This window comes from Lissotriton helveticus, chromosome 7, assembly GCF_964261635.1.
Source record: "Lissotriton helveticus chromosome 7, aLisHel1.1, whole genome shotgun sequence".
Taxonomy (NCBI): domain Eukaryota; kingdom Metazoa; phylum Chordata; class Amphibia; order Caudata; family Salamandridae; genus Lissotriton; species Lissotriton helveticus.
In genome coordinates this window covers 408168008-408184155 of record NC_136068.1, presented here as the reverse complement: position 1 = coordinate 408184155, position 16148 = coordinate 408168008, and the positions used below count along the sequence as shown (strand labels likewise).

Genomic DNA, 16148 nt, shown 5'->3' with positions numbered 1-16148 from the left:
AGTGCGACAAAACAAGTGTTGGCTGGGTATTGTTGAATAAAAGACAAAAAAAACACATAAGAGACAATACTTGATTTTATTTTGTGCTTCAACTCTTAGATGAACTTTCATTTGAACCTTTGAGCGTGTGCATAAGATTTGTTGTACATTATTTGACAGGCCCTAGGGTCCAACGATTTTGGGGGTTCCAGGGTGTTTTCCCTCCCCTTTTGCATTGCATGGCTGACAGATTAGTCTATACTGATGCTAACTTGACAGGCGCCAATTTTCCTAGGAATTGACACTCCTGTAGCAACAATGCTATAGGGCAGTGTTGCTGTCTCCTCTTAAACATTTGGATAGCGGGACGGTCAGCATCTATCCTTCTATTCAAACAAACTAGACCCTTCGAACCCAAATATTTCTGTAAGGCTATATCTCGCGCTGCCATATCAGCATCAGAAAAACGGGCATAATTTATCTTATACGTGGCCAATAGCTCTTTAACCCATTAATCGACCCTATGTGGGTCCAATTCATTATTGAAATACCCCAACAGGATAAACAGATCCCTAGAGTGTAGTTTACTCAAGCTCTCTATATCTTCCTTGTAATTGGTCTGTTCATGTGTCATTCACATTTTGCTTTGCCCAATACAACATACAGCATGGGGTGTGTGGGTCAGCCCACTTCAGCCACTTGATAACGTGACTTTGAGTGACTGTATTTTTCTCTTTCACAAGGAGAGCACATCCATATACAAGGTGGCTGTCTTCAGAGCTATTGTTTTTTTTATAACAAAATTTATTAGTTTTGGATACAAAATTAAACCATACCAGAGCATTTGTGTGCCAGTCAATCAGTCCAGTCAGCCGTATCACAATAATGGTTATATAATCCTTCCAGCACAACCATACCGGGGATTGCCATAGCGCCGTGAGGGGAACGGCAGGCTGACAGGCGAACCGCAACGACTACACTTCCCAGCAGCAACACCTGGGGGCCGGCGCACCTGACACGCCGGCAGCGCGACAGGAGGCGCTTCAAGAGCACTGCTCTCCACGAGGCCAGCGGGGGAGCACAACCATACCGGGGATTGCCATAGCGCCGTGAGGGGAACGGCAGGCTGACAGGCGAACCGCAACGACTACACTTCCCAGCAGCAACACCTGGGGGCCGGCGCACCTGACACGCCGGCAGCGCAACAGGAGGCGCTTCAAGAGCACTGCTCTCCACGAGGGCAGCGGGGGAGCACAACCATACCGGGGATTGCCATAGCGCCGTGAGGGGAACGGCAGGCTGACAGGAGAACCGCAACGACTACACTTCCCAGCAGCAACACCTGGGGGCCGGCGCACCTGACACGCCGGCAGCGCGACAGGAGGCGCTTCAAGAGCACTGCTCTCCACGAGGCCAGCGGGGGAGCACAACCATACCGGGGATTGCCATAGCGCCGTGAGGGGAACGGCAGGCTGACAGGCGAACCGCAACGACTACACTTCCCAGCAGCAACACCTGGGGGCCGGCGCACCTGACACGCCGGCAGCGCGACAGGAGGCGCTTCAAGAGCACTGCTCTCCACGAGGCCAGCGGGGGAGCACAACCATACCGGGGATTGCCATAGCGCCGTGAGGGGAACGGCAGGCTGACAGGCGAACCGCAACGACTACACTTCCCAGCAGCAACACCTGGGGGCCGGCGCACCTGACACGCCGGCAGCGCGACAGGAGGCGCTTCAAGAGCACTGCTCTCCACGAGGCCAGCGGGGGAGCACAACCATACCGGGGATTGCCATAGCGCCGTGAGGGGAACGGCAGGCTGACAGGAGAACCGCAACAACTACACTTCCCAGCAGCAACACCTGGGGGCCGGCGCACCTGACACGCCGGCAGCGCGACAGGAGGCGCTTCAAGAGCACTGCTCTCCACGAGGACAGCGGGGGAGCACAACCATACCGGGGATTGCCATAGCGCCGTGAGGGGAACGGCAGGCTGACAGGCGAACCGCAACGACTACACTTCCCAGCAGCAACACCTGGGGGCCGGCGCACCTGACACGCCGGCAGCGCGACAGGAGGCGCTTCAAGAGCACTGCTCTCCTCTCGCCCCGCGAGTCGCGTGCGGGAGCGCCCGGGTGAAGCCCGGGCAAAGGGCGGGCCCTCTACGGCCCTCATCGGACCGAGGAGGACGGGGACGGGCCACCCCCTTTGTCTGTTGAGAGGTAAAGTTCCGATTAGTACTTTTTCTAACTATGCCTAAGCCCAATACAGGGGATATGTCCGACAACATCCCGGATGACATATTTGCACATTCTTCACCTAGTTATGCGTGGCTGAATGACTTAAATAGCTTGTGTAGGGTTAAGTATGCTCCAACAGCACCTACTCCCACGTTACCATGCCCAAGGGAGCTGAAATCCCTCCCTGATACCCATAAAATATCCCCCATGGTCATACCAGCCCAAAGAAAGATCGATGGGGATAAAGACAAAGAAAACGGGAGCCTTCTCAAAAGACAAAAATTTGATAAACCTTCTACACCATCTCTAACTAATTCGTCCTTCCTTTCACCACCTGTTGCTATTTTGGACGATTTATTACCATCTTCTCATCGGGACCTTCTGATTAGGATCGAGAATCTGATCAAAAATTTAATACATCCCCTAATACACCTCCTGATGGTCAAAATCAACACGTTGGAGGAGAAGCTGACGGGGTTGGAGTACTCTATTGAATCTCTCCTGAAATCCTCAACACATGTTGTAACAACTCAATGCCCGCCGACACCTGCTCTCTCAAATCCACCTAATCTGATTATTCCTTATGAAGCGGTGCCCACTCGATTGCCAACCTCCACCTCCTTGTTCCTTACCAATCCCAAAGCCCCTCCGAAATTGACAACAGCACGCAACACTCCGTCTAACCATGTGCGCACCACCCATATACACTTACCTCCAGAGGCAGCGCCTTTTGTAATTGTTCTTTCGGGTGTCCCTGAGCTAACAAAAGGCAAAACTGAGAGACAATACGAACTTATGAACAAGGTCAAATTTTGGTTAACTAAAAACAGACCCCTGCCCAAACACCTTGATGGCCATATAATAAGTGTTCGGAGGGTTGGATGGCTTGGACCCCAAAAAAAAGACATCTTGGGCGATTTTATCCTGGTTCGATTTAGGAGCAGACACATTGTGCCATATATACAGACATGGCTATCTCATAATGGTGATGGACCTATCTCTACCTGGAATCTACATGATTTTTACCCTAATATGTCCTACATGCATTCCTCTAGTTCCCGGGGCATTATCAAAAACTAAGTGGGTAGAGGATCCCATTTAAGTAATGGTAGTAGTGCTCCAGTGGCTTTTAATTTTCCCTAACTATCGTACAGTAGTTTTATGTCTTGTAATTACTAAATTGCTCAGAACACTCTTTTTGAATCAGCCCTATCTCATGCGTCTAAAACTAGAAACTGACGAATTTATATTCCGCACAAGCACTCTTTAAAAGTTATTTTTTTATGTTTGTAGAAGTATAGAATACCCCTGATTTATTTGTACTCCTTTATGATTATTGATCTCCTTTTGTACCTCAGATAATGGAAATATATAATTTGTTATCTGTACTCATATGCACTGTATAAACATCTTTGCTTTTGGTTAACTTTAATTTTGAATATGTTGAATTGTTTTTTAAGATTGCACTTTTACGGATTTTTTTTGTAAATCCGAATAAATAGATTTGACTGACTGATCCTTCCATCCCATGACACAGGTATAATGAAGTTTGTCCCTCCTCTAGCAACGGGTTTGCAATTAGAAAAGGTATCAGCATATTGGGTCCAGGGAGCCTATAGCTTTTCATGTTTCTTGGGAACACATCGATCCTTGTACACTAGCTTTTCCATTACTTTTACACTAGTCCATGCCCATAAACCATTTATGCAAGCAGGGGGAGTAGTTTCTCTTTGCCACCAGACATGCCATAGCATTTAATGAGTATGAAGTACAGCATACACCCCCCATGCATCCATAATTCTCAGCATTATAATTTTAGGATCAAGGGTTGTTGGCCTTCCTATCACACACCCCACAATTTTGCTGAGCCTCGTCTTAATATATTTTCACTTCAGAGCATTCCCAGATTACATTGTAGAATGACCCTGGGGATGGTTGTATGTCATGACAATGCATGCCTTTACCACGCTTTCTATTACCACACACCCTTCACCATGCAATACCTTTACCACAGAAGTCTTTACCACACATATGCCTTTTCCACGGACATATACATATATATATATATAGATATATATATGTGTGTGTGTGCTTATATATATATATGTGTGTGTGTTTATGTATTACCTACTGGCGGTTGCCAGTAGGTGGTTATAGTTAGAACCTAGTTTCCATAGGAAATTTGCAACATTCTATTCCCAATACCTTTAGCGCCGATTGACGAATCTTCGCGGAATTTTCAAACATTATGGCCAGCTCCGGTCTGCTCCTATCCTGAAAGATTCCGGGTGATTCGTCAAGTGGAGCCGAGAAAAAAGGGGGGTCCCAAAACATGTTTTCCCCATGCAATTTCCCAATAGGAACCTTTAGTCGCAGCTACAACCCGAACTGCTGAACGGAATTACACCAAATTTAGCAAAAAGGTAGCCCTTGGTTCAGAGTTATTTTTTTAAACTTTTTGTTAAATGGTGTAAATCAGTTCAGTAGTTGGTGTTAAAATCAAAAGTTAAATCATATATATATCTAGGGCCGCGGATCCTCCCGAGCATGAGCTTTATGCTAATTAGCTGTCAACACTTCAAACCAGGAAGTGTTGGCAGCCATCTTGTGCCTCGGTGGAACCGAGGCACAAGAAAGCAGAAAAACAAATGTGCCAAAAACGCAAAGGGGGCAGGGTAGAAACACCCTGACACCCTAGGCCTGAAGGCCCAACAAGTATTATTTTTTTAAATTGCGGGAAGCGCAAAGGATCCGCGCATCCCGCCGAAAACAAATTCTAATTTCTCCCCGGGGTCCAAGTCCCGGGGGCAATACATTATAGTAGTGGGGGGCCCAGAGGGGCCCCCCAGCCCCTGGGACTACAACCCCCTGGGCTTTCTGAAATATGTGGGGGCTCTCACCCCCCCCAGCCCCGGGGACTGCCACCTCAGGGCTAAATGGAAATATATGCTGGAGCTCATGGCCTCCCGCAGCCCCAGGGATCGCCACACCCCGGGGATTCTGTTTTAAAACAAAAAAAAACCTGTGCGAGGGCTCAAGCCCCCTCACATGCCCCGGGGACCGCCACCTCCCCAAGGCTTTAGAAATGGTGCGAGGGGGGCCACGGGCCCCCCTCCTGGAGCCCTCGATGGCCCTGGGGACCGCCACCACCCATTGCCGGCTCCTGCAGTGTCCCGGGGTGCCCACCCCCGGAACACTGCTTTTGGCTATGGCAGGTCGGGAGCCTTGCAGCTCCCGCCCTGCCATATCAAACTGCTTTGGTATTTGGAACAGAGCGCAGTAAACCTGCTCTCTCTTCCAAATACCAAAGACAATCGCTTTTCCACATGTGGAGCGGGGCTATTAGTGGCCCAGGAGGATGGCCACTTGGCCCGCATGCTCAGAAATAAAAAAATTTAAAATTTGGGGGAAGAAAGGATGGCCCCGGGAGATGGAGTCCCCAGGGCCATAAATGGCCTAAGGATGGTGACAAAGCAGCCCCCCTCCTAACATTAAAAGAAAAAAAAAAAGACCAGGTTCCGGGGATGGGGTTCCCTGGGCCAATTATGGCCTCCGGAGGGGGCCACACGGCCCCCTTCAAAAATAAGATTTAAAAAAAAAAGGGGTTCAGGCCCTGGGGGTTGGGGCCCCAAGCCCCCTTCTTAAAAAAAAGAAAAAGACCAGCATCGCCCCGGAGGCCACGCCCCCTTCTTGCAGCACTCTGAAAACGCGCCCCCTGGCGTGTTTGCAGAGGAAGAACGAATTCTCCTTGAATACTGGGGGTCCCTGAGGGCCAACTAGCCCACCAGGAACCTCCAGTATGTGCCAGGGGGCTGCGTTGCAGCGAGGTGTTCTGAGGCAATTCCCCTTTTTACACCTCTCTGCAACGCAGCTCTGTGGCGCTTAATGGAAGTAGCTGGTGGGCTAGTTGCGCCCCAGGGACCCTCAGCATTCAAGGGGAGTTAATCCCCCAACTTAAAACGCACCACGGGGCACGTTTGCATAATGGTGAAGGGAGGGGGCGGGGCCTGAGGTGACATGTGTGCAAACACGCCTTGTGGTGCGTTTTAAGTTAAGGAATTAATACCTCTTCAATCCTGAGGGTCCCTGGGGGCCAACAAGCCCACCAAGTACCTTCAGTAAGTGCCACGGAGCTGCGTTGCAGAGTTATGTGAAAAGAGGCGTGGCCTCTGAACACCTCTGTGCAACGCAGATCCCTGGTGCATACTGGAGGTACCTGGTGGGCTAGTTGACCCCCAGAGACCCTCAGGATTGAGGAGGAATTAATTCTCCAACTTAAAACGAGCCACAGGGCGTGTTTGCAGACATGTCACCTCAGGCAACGCCCCCTTCCTTCATCATTGTGCAAACGCGCCCTGTGGCGAGTTGTAAGTTGGGAAATTAATTCTCCTTCAATACTGAGGGTCCCTGAGAGCCAACTAGCCCACCAGGTACCTCCAGTATGCGCCACGGTGCTGCGATGCAGACAGGTGTTCAGAGACCACGCCCCTCTTTACGCCTCTCTGCAACGCAATGCATGCAGTCATCTAATCACATACACACTTGTCTTTCGCACGTTCAATTGCCTAGTCAGTATCCATACACTCCAGCAAACACCCTATCACTCCCCTTGCACTCCTCTAGTGACCCATTCAGCACCATGTACTAATCCATTCACTGCGCCAAAAGCCAACCACTTATAAATTCACCCAGGCACTCTCCTTGCAGTACTCTGATCATTCAGTCAATACCCAAGTACTCATGCACTGAGCCAGGCCTTAGCACATGGACTGCTTCAAACCCCTATCCACTCACTGTGCATGCAGTCCCCTAACTAACCAGCACACTTAAACATTCAACAAAAAAAACAATATTTCTGTTTCAATATTTTAAAAAACATTTTTATTTCCATTTATATAAAAAATATATAATGTAATTAAAAAAATAAAATATGTAAAAATAAACATTTAAAAAACTGTAGAAAATGAGTATACAAAAATACATACAACTATTATTACCTTTAAAAATTATCATTTAAAAAACCTTCGAACCATAGGTTTCAGACATGTTATAGTTAGGAATTAGCATTTAAAAAACCTTAGAAATTCACTGAAAAAATCATAGGTTTCAGGGCTGTTATAGTAAGCTGGACATTTGACTCGTAAAAAACCATTGAAATTCCCCCGTTATAGTTAGTTCTGCTAACTATAACTTGCGCGCTCGGAATCCACTGCTGATGATGTCTCATATTACATCATTCATGACATGACATGCAGGACGCCAATAAGCGTATACGGGCACAAACACCAAGGAAATTTACAAATGAGGAATTCCGGTGTATTCCCAGATAAAGATATATCAGAAGTCTTTGGGAGTTGTGTTTGATCAGAAGGTGTAAATCAGATTCAAAGAATTGTGCCTTTATAAAGGGTACCCATCTGAATGGTACAAGTAAAGATCTCCACAAGTTCATGTAGAAGAGGAAGGTTTTTACTTTGAGCAGCATAACCAACATTGGAACTGATACAGTGGAAAACATCGGCTAAAACAAACAAAATACATATTAGGAGGCAATCACCCCTCCCACTATATGATTAACCTGTCGAATAAAAGGAAAATTGACCGTCTGTCTATAATTGCTAGTCCTGAAGAAGGTGGTTGGGTAATGAATTCTGACACCACCGAAACACGTCAACGCACTTTTTAAAGAATCCAAACCCCAAGGGATTTCAGGATAAAAGAAAATATACCTTTTACCGAAATTACCCTTACATTACACATTTGATTTGGATCAAATTCTGACCACAACTGTATATTTTGATTGTGATGTTGAGGTCGTAGGGTCTTGTGATTTAATTAAAAATGTTCTTAATGAATGGTTTTTGTGTATATATACTATATGTTTTTAATTCTATTGGTATCCTTCGAGAAAACTGTTGAAGGAGCTTTTTAATATCTGTACAGAATTGGGTAAATATTTTGTATTTTTATAAATACATTTACACTAGCACTACTTTTCAGTTTGGTCTTAGATTTATGCCACAGTTGGTGAACCCCTAGAGGGGTATCTACATGGGGGATGAATTAATGTTTAATTGGATAAAGTTGTGAGATGCAAGACATAGCTGTTGGGAAAGTAACAGATGCCTTGTGTTATGTGCTCTTTTTCATAGTCCCGCCCATCCGGGCGTGTGCACTGCATAGCATCCTGGTTCATGTAGTCTCAGGTCAGTAAAATCCATTGTGGTTGCAGCTGTCACTACACCTTCCCAAAAAATAATATCCTTCAGGTTGCATGTGCCTCATTGCGCCGTTTTCGCTGCTTTTCTTATGCTAAGCTGAGTAGGTAATGTCGTCCGTACTTGGTGCTCTCATCTTTAAACACCAGACCTGCACTGTCAGCAGGGGGGCTGCTTCATGACCAGAGCAGGCCACTATAAATCCATATGCAAACTACTCACACAATGAAGTGCCCACTCGACGTTATGGATTTCACCTTATTTAATCAGCAGGCAGCAGCGAAAAACCAGCGCACAGTACAAGCAAAGTTTCTTCAAGCCTTGCATGTTTATGTATATATCACTTATAGCATGTGAAAATATAGCATTCGGAAAACGACCTTTACAGCGCGGTGAAAACACCGTAAAACATTTGCTTCGCTGTCATTACAACGCAAGTCGTTACAACGACTTGTGCTGGATGGCGCTCTAGACTAAGGAATAGTGTGATTTACTATTCCAACACCTTCCCTACTGTTACGTAGGCTGGAGTTTGAATAGTAAATCATACTATTCCTAAATCCAGCGCCCCCAATAGACTTAGGATTAACCGCGATGTAATGAACCACGATATAAATGATCACATTGTACGTCATACATTCATAGCATTCATAACAAAACGTATACCATCTCAAATTACTTTATTTGTAACAGAACAGTGCAAGGTAGAGTGGCGATTTATAGTTAGTGTTGTCTAGCTAGCAAGCTAAAAAGAGTGTGTAATGAGGTCCACTAATGATAATTTGAAGATGGTGGATGAATTGTAAATGAAAGTTATAACTATAACTTTAGAATTTTTAAAGTTTGTGTAGTTTAAATTTGGCTCTAAAGAGAAAATAAGTTTCCTAACTATAACTAAGCTTTAAACTTTATTTCATTAAATTTCAATGTTTATGCATTTTTAAAAAATAAAAACGTGTTTCAAAACGTAGAGTCCAGTGGCGCAGGTGAAGAGTTATTATGTGGAGTGCCGTACAGTACAGTGGAGGAGAGTGTTGTAAAATCTATTGTCACAGAGGGGAAACAGCACTAACAACTCTGTCTCCACAACGTGGTTTCTTTAAAACGTGGTAGTTAAAACAACCACGTTGTTACCACGCAAACCATTACATTGCAAGTCATTTCAACGACTTGATGTAGGGGACTCCCGGGTGTTGGATTTAGACTCCAACACCTTCACTGCTGTTGCACAAACTGGAGTAGGAATAGTAAATAAAACTATTCCTACTGAAGAACTTAAAAATTTCGTTCTCAGGGAATACTTACTAATATAACAAAGAACTTGGCACAGAAGCTGTAATATGAAAAGACATCTTTATTAAATTTCATAAGTGAGGCCACGTCACCCAGAAGCCGTAGCAAGTGAATGAGGTAGTCTCAGGAACACAGAGGACAGAGGCCTTTTTTATGTTTTTAGCGTTACATGACTCAGTACAAAAGTAAGGGGCAGTCCTAGCTTTTGCAAGCATGCAAAACCCAACATTCCTTCTTACACAGGCTGCACAAACCCATAATAAAAAAACGGCACATCCCCATCGTAAACAGGCCATAAAGAAAGGAGCAGAGACAGGTGTGAGTAAGATAAGACATAGTTGTATGCAATAAAGTTTTATGATCTCCTGTGCCTTGATGCTTAATCTTAATCAGCTACTGGGAAAGGAACTGGTCGAACAGGTTTGGCTTAGGGCAGTGGAGTCAGCTTGCCCAGGTCACACAGAAGTCAGCTGAAGGTGTACGTGTCCTTAAGACTCGCTTGGCCTTAGTCATCGGCCTATGTGAGGGCAACTACAAAATGGCTGCCATGCACAAAATGGAACCCGAGGGTTCAGGACGGAATCCCTGATTTAATGGGGACCTCGCCACTCAAATATGACGAAAATGCTTGCACACCTTACTCTCGTCATTTTCGGTCTGCTGATACCAAAATCGTCATAATTCGACGACTTATATAACATGGGTGCAGAATTTTCAGTACCACACCTGGGGCCCGATGTAGGTAAAAGGGAATTTCCGATTCCAAAATACCGAGGCGGGCCGATTCGGTATTCTGAAATCGGAAAACGAGATGTAGGAAACAAACAGCGAAATAATAAGGAATCGGTCGGCATCGGTAATGTGAATCGGTACGTACCGAATCAGCACGGACCGAATCGGAAACTACCGAATCGCCTACCACCGAATCGGAACTAGCCGAATCGGCTACCACCGAATCGGAACTAGCCGAATCGGCTACCACCGAATCGGAATTAGCCGAGTCGGAAAAATCAGATTCGGCTATTACCGAATCGGAGGTATGAAAACACACCCATGGCCAAAAAGCCCATAGGAATGCATTGAAGAAACCGATTCGGCTATCTCCGAATCAGATGATACCGATTCGGATTTTACCGAATCGGTATTATCCGATTCGGAGATAGCCGAATCGGTTAAAGCCGCTTCAGCCAATGAGGTGGCTCCCCCTCCCCCTCCCAAACAGGGAGTGGCAACCCTGGCAGGTGCAGCCAATTAAGAACTTTCTGGAGAGCCTGCCTGAGCTGAGCAGTCACAGTTAGCAGCAGTGGGAGTAGGAGGTAGTGAACTGTTCAGACCAAGATGGCAAACCAGAGTGAGAGCCAGAAGTCCAGCCAGAAGAGGAAGCCTAAGTTCAGCAGCACCGAGCTGCAGGTGTTGGTTGAGGAGGTGGTGAGGGTGCACCGGCAGCTATTCGGAAGGCTGTCCCTCAATGTGCCAGAATGCACCAAGAGGAGGCTCTGGAGCGATATCGGTCAGAAGGTCAACGCTGTGGGTGTCACCCCCAGGTCCCTGGATGAGCTGAAGAAGCGCTTCTACGACATCCGCAGCCTGACCAAACGGAAGATGGCAGAGATCCAGAAGCAGGCTGGAGTCACTGGTGGTGGCAGGAACCCGGCGCCACCCCTCACCGAGCTGGAGGAACTGGTCTCCAGCACCATTGAGAGGGAGAGCGTGACCGGAATTGGGACCCTGGACAGCTCAGCCAGAGCTACAGCTACAGGTAAGAGGCATGCGCATCAGGACACACCCTACCAGACACCTCCCCATTAGACACAATGCATAGCCAAACCCCAGCACAGTACTGCAACCAACATACAAGAGACAAGCATCATGGTACATCCAGTCAGCAGTAGGTATCAAAATATGGCAGTGCAGAATCACAAGACATGAAACAGTGGAACACATTCTACGGAGATGCTAGGACATGTGGAATGCTTTAATTGTACTGACTGTAATACATCGGTACTCTATTTACAAATGCTTCTTTGTACCTAGGGGCACCATCAGGCGGACAAACACTGCCAAAGGAGGCAGCAGCACCATCTACCACTGCACTCGCAGGGCCGAGCACGAGTCAGGCTGCCGAGGAGGAGGAGGAAAACACCATAGGCCTGGATATTGAGGGAGACCTGGAAATTGACTTTGATGCACTTCACTCCCCACAAATGCAAAGCACACCCTCCTTGCAATTCTCCCCAGAGAACTCCCCGACAAGGGAGCTCTTTCCACCTACACCAGCTCCTGCCACTGTGGCTCCAGTACACCCTGTCCTGGGAGCAGGGGCTCAGGCCCCGGCCAGCACCACACCCCCACCAGTGGCACCCCAGCCCACGCAGCAGGCGGGCAGCAGCAGTACCCGGCGCCGTGCCATTCCCACCACTGCAGACCCAGCACGGGAGGCCAGTGTGTTCCGGGGCCTCGAAGGCAATATGGTGAAGATCCAAAGGCAGCAGGCGAAATCCATCATGGCATGCCAACGCCAGCTCCTGCAGCACAACCTGCAGATGGGGGAAATGGTGAAAGGATTTCAGGCCTTTGTGGCTTCCAACAAGGAGGCAGTAGCAGGTTTAGGCAGGCTAACCACTGCCATCACACAGTTATGTGGCAGAATGGAGGAGCAAGAGGTGGTGCGCAGGCGGGATGCCCGGGTGCAGAACCGCTCCTTGAGCCGCCTTGCTGCAGCAACGGCACAACTCTGTCAGCGTGGTGCCAACATGGAGTCTAGTCTCGCTCAAAATACCGCAGAGTTGACAAGGGGAATGGCCCGCATCACGACAGCAATGGAGGCCTTGATCATCTCTAACACTGCCGCAAATCCTGCCCTGGACCTGGGGGATGCTGGGGACAGCAGCAGCCGCAGCAGCCCGGCCAGCGCTGCGTCAGAGCCACGCAGGAGCACCAGGCGCTCCGCAGATGCCGCTGGTCATTCTGAAGGGGGTGAGGGACACCACAGTGGGGCTGCAAAGCGCTCAAAGAAATAGCCTAGCAAGGGCGGGTGAGGCAACCTGGACCCTAGACTTTTGTTTTCATTGACATTACACCTTTGTTTTGTTGCACATCAGTGCAGTAACTGTGTAGCAACAGTATTAAAAATTGCTTATTCAACACAACCATTCACCTGTCTGTGCATTTTTACTCACTCAGAAATAGTTTGCTGTTATCTCCTCACGTCTATGTCTCCCATCACTTGGCGTACACACCCCAGCTGGCTGTGTTAGTGGCACAGCTTCGTCGTCATCATGGTCCTCGTAGTCACTCAACTCCACCTCAGTGCCCTTCTTCACCGCAAGGTTGTGTAACATTGCACAGACAGCTATGATTTTGCAACAGGTGATGGGGGTGTACTGCCTTGCACCTCCACTCTTGTGCAGGCATCTAAACCTGCTTTTCCAGATGCCGAATGTCCTTTCCACAACATTCCTGGTGCTTTTGTGGGCACGGTTATACCTCCTTTGGCTGGGTGTAGAGGGGTTGAGGTAGGGGGTGAGAATGAATGAACGGAGGGCATATGCACTGTCGCCTAGAAGGAAAAGGGGTAAAATTACTTACATGCATACATGTATTTCACTTTGCTGTTTTTGGTTATGGGGGGCTGATGATGTGTCTCACCTAGGAGGTATCCTTCTCCAAATTCCCCAGCCATCAGCCGTGCATAGATGCCGCTCTGTTGGAAAATGTAGGAGTCGTGGGTACTACCCGGAAATTTTGCTACCAGGTCTGTGATGATGCATTTCGCATTGCAGATCACCTGTACGTTGATGGTGTGAGTGGACTTCCGATTGCGGTAGATGTATTCTGTGTCAGATGGTGGGCAAATCGGAATGTGTGTGCCGTCTATGCAGCCAATGATGTGGGGGAATCTTGCCATCTGGTAAAAGTCTGCTTTGGTCTGTACAAGTTCTGCCTGGGTTGCAGGGAAGGAAATGTAGTGGGCCATCCTCTGGATCATGGCATCAAGGAACTTGTGGAAGAACCTTGACAGGCTGCTCTGGGTCACCCCTCCTGCCACAGCGACTACACTTTGGTAGCTGCCAGACGCCAGCAGGTGTAGGCAGCATAGCACCTGCACCTGCACAGGGATTGCGTGTGCCCTTGGGGTGGGGTGCTGCAACAGGGGTTGGAGGTCCCTAATGAGGTCTGTGATGGTCTCTGAGTCCAGCCTGTACCGCTGTAGGATCTCTGCATCTGTCAGCATGACCAGGGTGATACGTTGTCTGTATACCTGCTCCTCTCTTTGCCATTCCCTCTCTCCTTGCTGCTGTAGCCGTAGCCGCCTCGCTATGACATAAAAAGCTGCCATCCTGCAAGTTGCAATGCATTTTGGGGCTGTTTTTATGGGTTGGAGTTGGTTACCACCTGATCGTAATCCATGGTAATTTCCGAGTGGATTCTACCGATTTTGAGCCAAAATCGGTGTTTCTGTGTCTCCCTACATCTCCCCATCTGTCCGAAGCGGGGATTTTCCCGATCGGTGAATCTACCGAATTGGTAGGTTCTCCGATTCGGCTTCTGTCCGAATCGGTGTCACTACCGAATCGGTACATGCACCGATTCGGCTTATGTCCGAATCGGTGTCACTACCGATTCGGTACATGCACCGATTCGGCTTATGTCCGATTCGGTGTCACTACCGATTCGGTACATGCACCGATTCGGCTTATGTCCGATTCGGTGTCACTACCGATTCGGTACATGCACCGATTCGGCTTATGTCCGATTCGGTGTCACTACCGATTCGGTACATGCACCGATTCGGTGTTTGCATCCGATTCGGTGTGTTACCGATTCGTACTGTATCCGATTTTCGGTATGTACGTATCGCATTCTTTTACATTCGGTAATCATTCCGATTCGGTTTTCGCTCCCATTTGTACTTTTTTTTGTGCCCTACATCTCGATGCCAGTATACCGATCGGTAAGGGCCCAGATTCGGTATTTTCGGCCGTTACCGATCGGTAACGGCCTACCTACATCGGGCCCTAAGTCCAGTCAGCCTCCTAAAGCAAGTAGTTGAAATGACTTGCGATGTAAGGGTTCACGTTGAAACAACACAGTCTTTGTACCGACCGCATTGTAATGAAATGCATGAACAACACATTTGTTGTGCAGAGCCATATTCGTCACAGAGTGGTGTATTGTAGATTCGAATAGGGTGGAGTAGAGTAGAGTGTAATAGTGTATCATACAGAGTAGTACATTATTATATAGTGTCGTAGCAAGGTGTCTCATATAGTGGAATCAAGAATCGTAGACAGGAGTAGCGAGTTGTACAGTGGAATGGAGTGTCGAACAGTAGAGTAGGGTGTTGTAGACTATTACAGAGAGAAGTTGAGTGGCATGCCATTGAGTGTCATACAGTGTACTACATGGCATAGAGTGGATGGGCATAGTGTGGAGTAGAGTGTCATTGAGTGGCATAGTGTGTAGTACAGTGTTGAAGAGTGGAGTTCCATACAATGGAGTAGAATGTTAGACAGTGAAGCGGTGCAGATTGGAGTATAGTGCAGTGGCATAGTGTGGGATAAAGTGATGTACAGTGTAGTATAGTGGAGTGGAGTACACAGAAGTGGGTTAGTTTAGAGTGGAATAAAGTGCCATAGAGTGGAGTGATGTGTCTAAGACTATAGTGGTGTGGAGTTCAGTAGAGTGGAGTGGTGCAGCAATCAGTCGAGTAAAGTGTCATAAATTGGAGTATCATGTCCTACAGTAGAGTGTAGTGGGGTGTCATACAGTAGTGGAAAGGTATGTAGATTACAGGAAAGTAGAGTGGCATACAGTCTAGTTTAAAAAATACAAATGTTTTTATTGCATTTTTAACAACAAATAAGCCGCCAAGCTAACACTCAATTATAGCCCTTCTGGGCACTAGTTTCACAAGAGCAAAGAAGCAGCTCATAACAGACAGACCAAAAAAATATAAGAGGAGAAAACAGCATAAATCAACTTAAAAGAACAATACAGGGGTGCGTATCTATATCGAAAAACAAAGAGGAGACACAGCATGAGTTGTTTGCAAATTGATGCCTTCCAGAGTAACATGATGAAAACATAAAGAAGAGTTTGTATCATCGTTACAAGCAGTAGCACTGTTCATTGTGATGCGTCCATGTGCAGGGTCCACCACACGAGACAGCAAGAACACAGAGAAAACAATAGGTGGGGGCAACAAGATCAATACACTTGTAGCAAAGTCTTTAATCAAGCAGTCATAATATGTCATCAATAATTCCTAGTAACGGTTTGGTGCATACAGGCATTCGACGACCACCAGGGAGCGTGGAAAAAAAAACATTCCTCAGTGCACTGGAGGGCCTCTAGGATAGCTGGGGATAACCATAAACCATCAGTGACCTTGGGATGGAGCAAGAGATAAGAACAAAG

General features: G+C 47.4%; 1 protein-coding gene across 1 annotated transcript; it reads left to right on the top strand.

Moving 5' to 3' along the window:
• Positions 1-11183: 11183 nt before the first annotated feature.
• Positions 11184-12791, top strand: LOC144766792 (uncharacterized). The gene is made up of 2 exons (XM_078650523.1): positions 11184-11487; positions 11763-12791. The coding sequence occupies exons 1-2, from the start codon at positions 11331-11333 to the stop codon at positions 12746-12748; spliced, it is 1143 nt and encodes a 380-aa protein (XP_078506649.1). The 5' UTR covers positions 11184-11330; the 3' UTR covers positions 12749-12791.
• The last annotated feature ends 3357 nt before the right edge of the window (positions 12792-16148 follow it).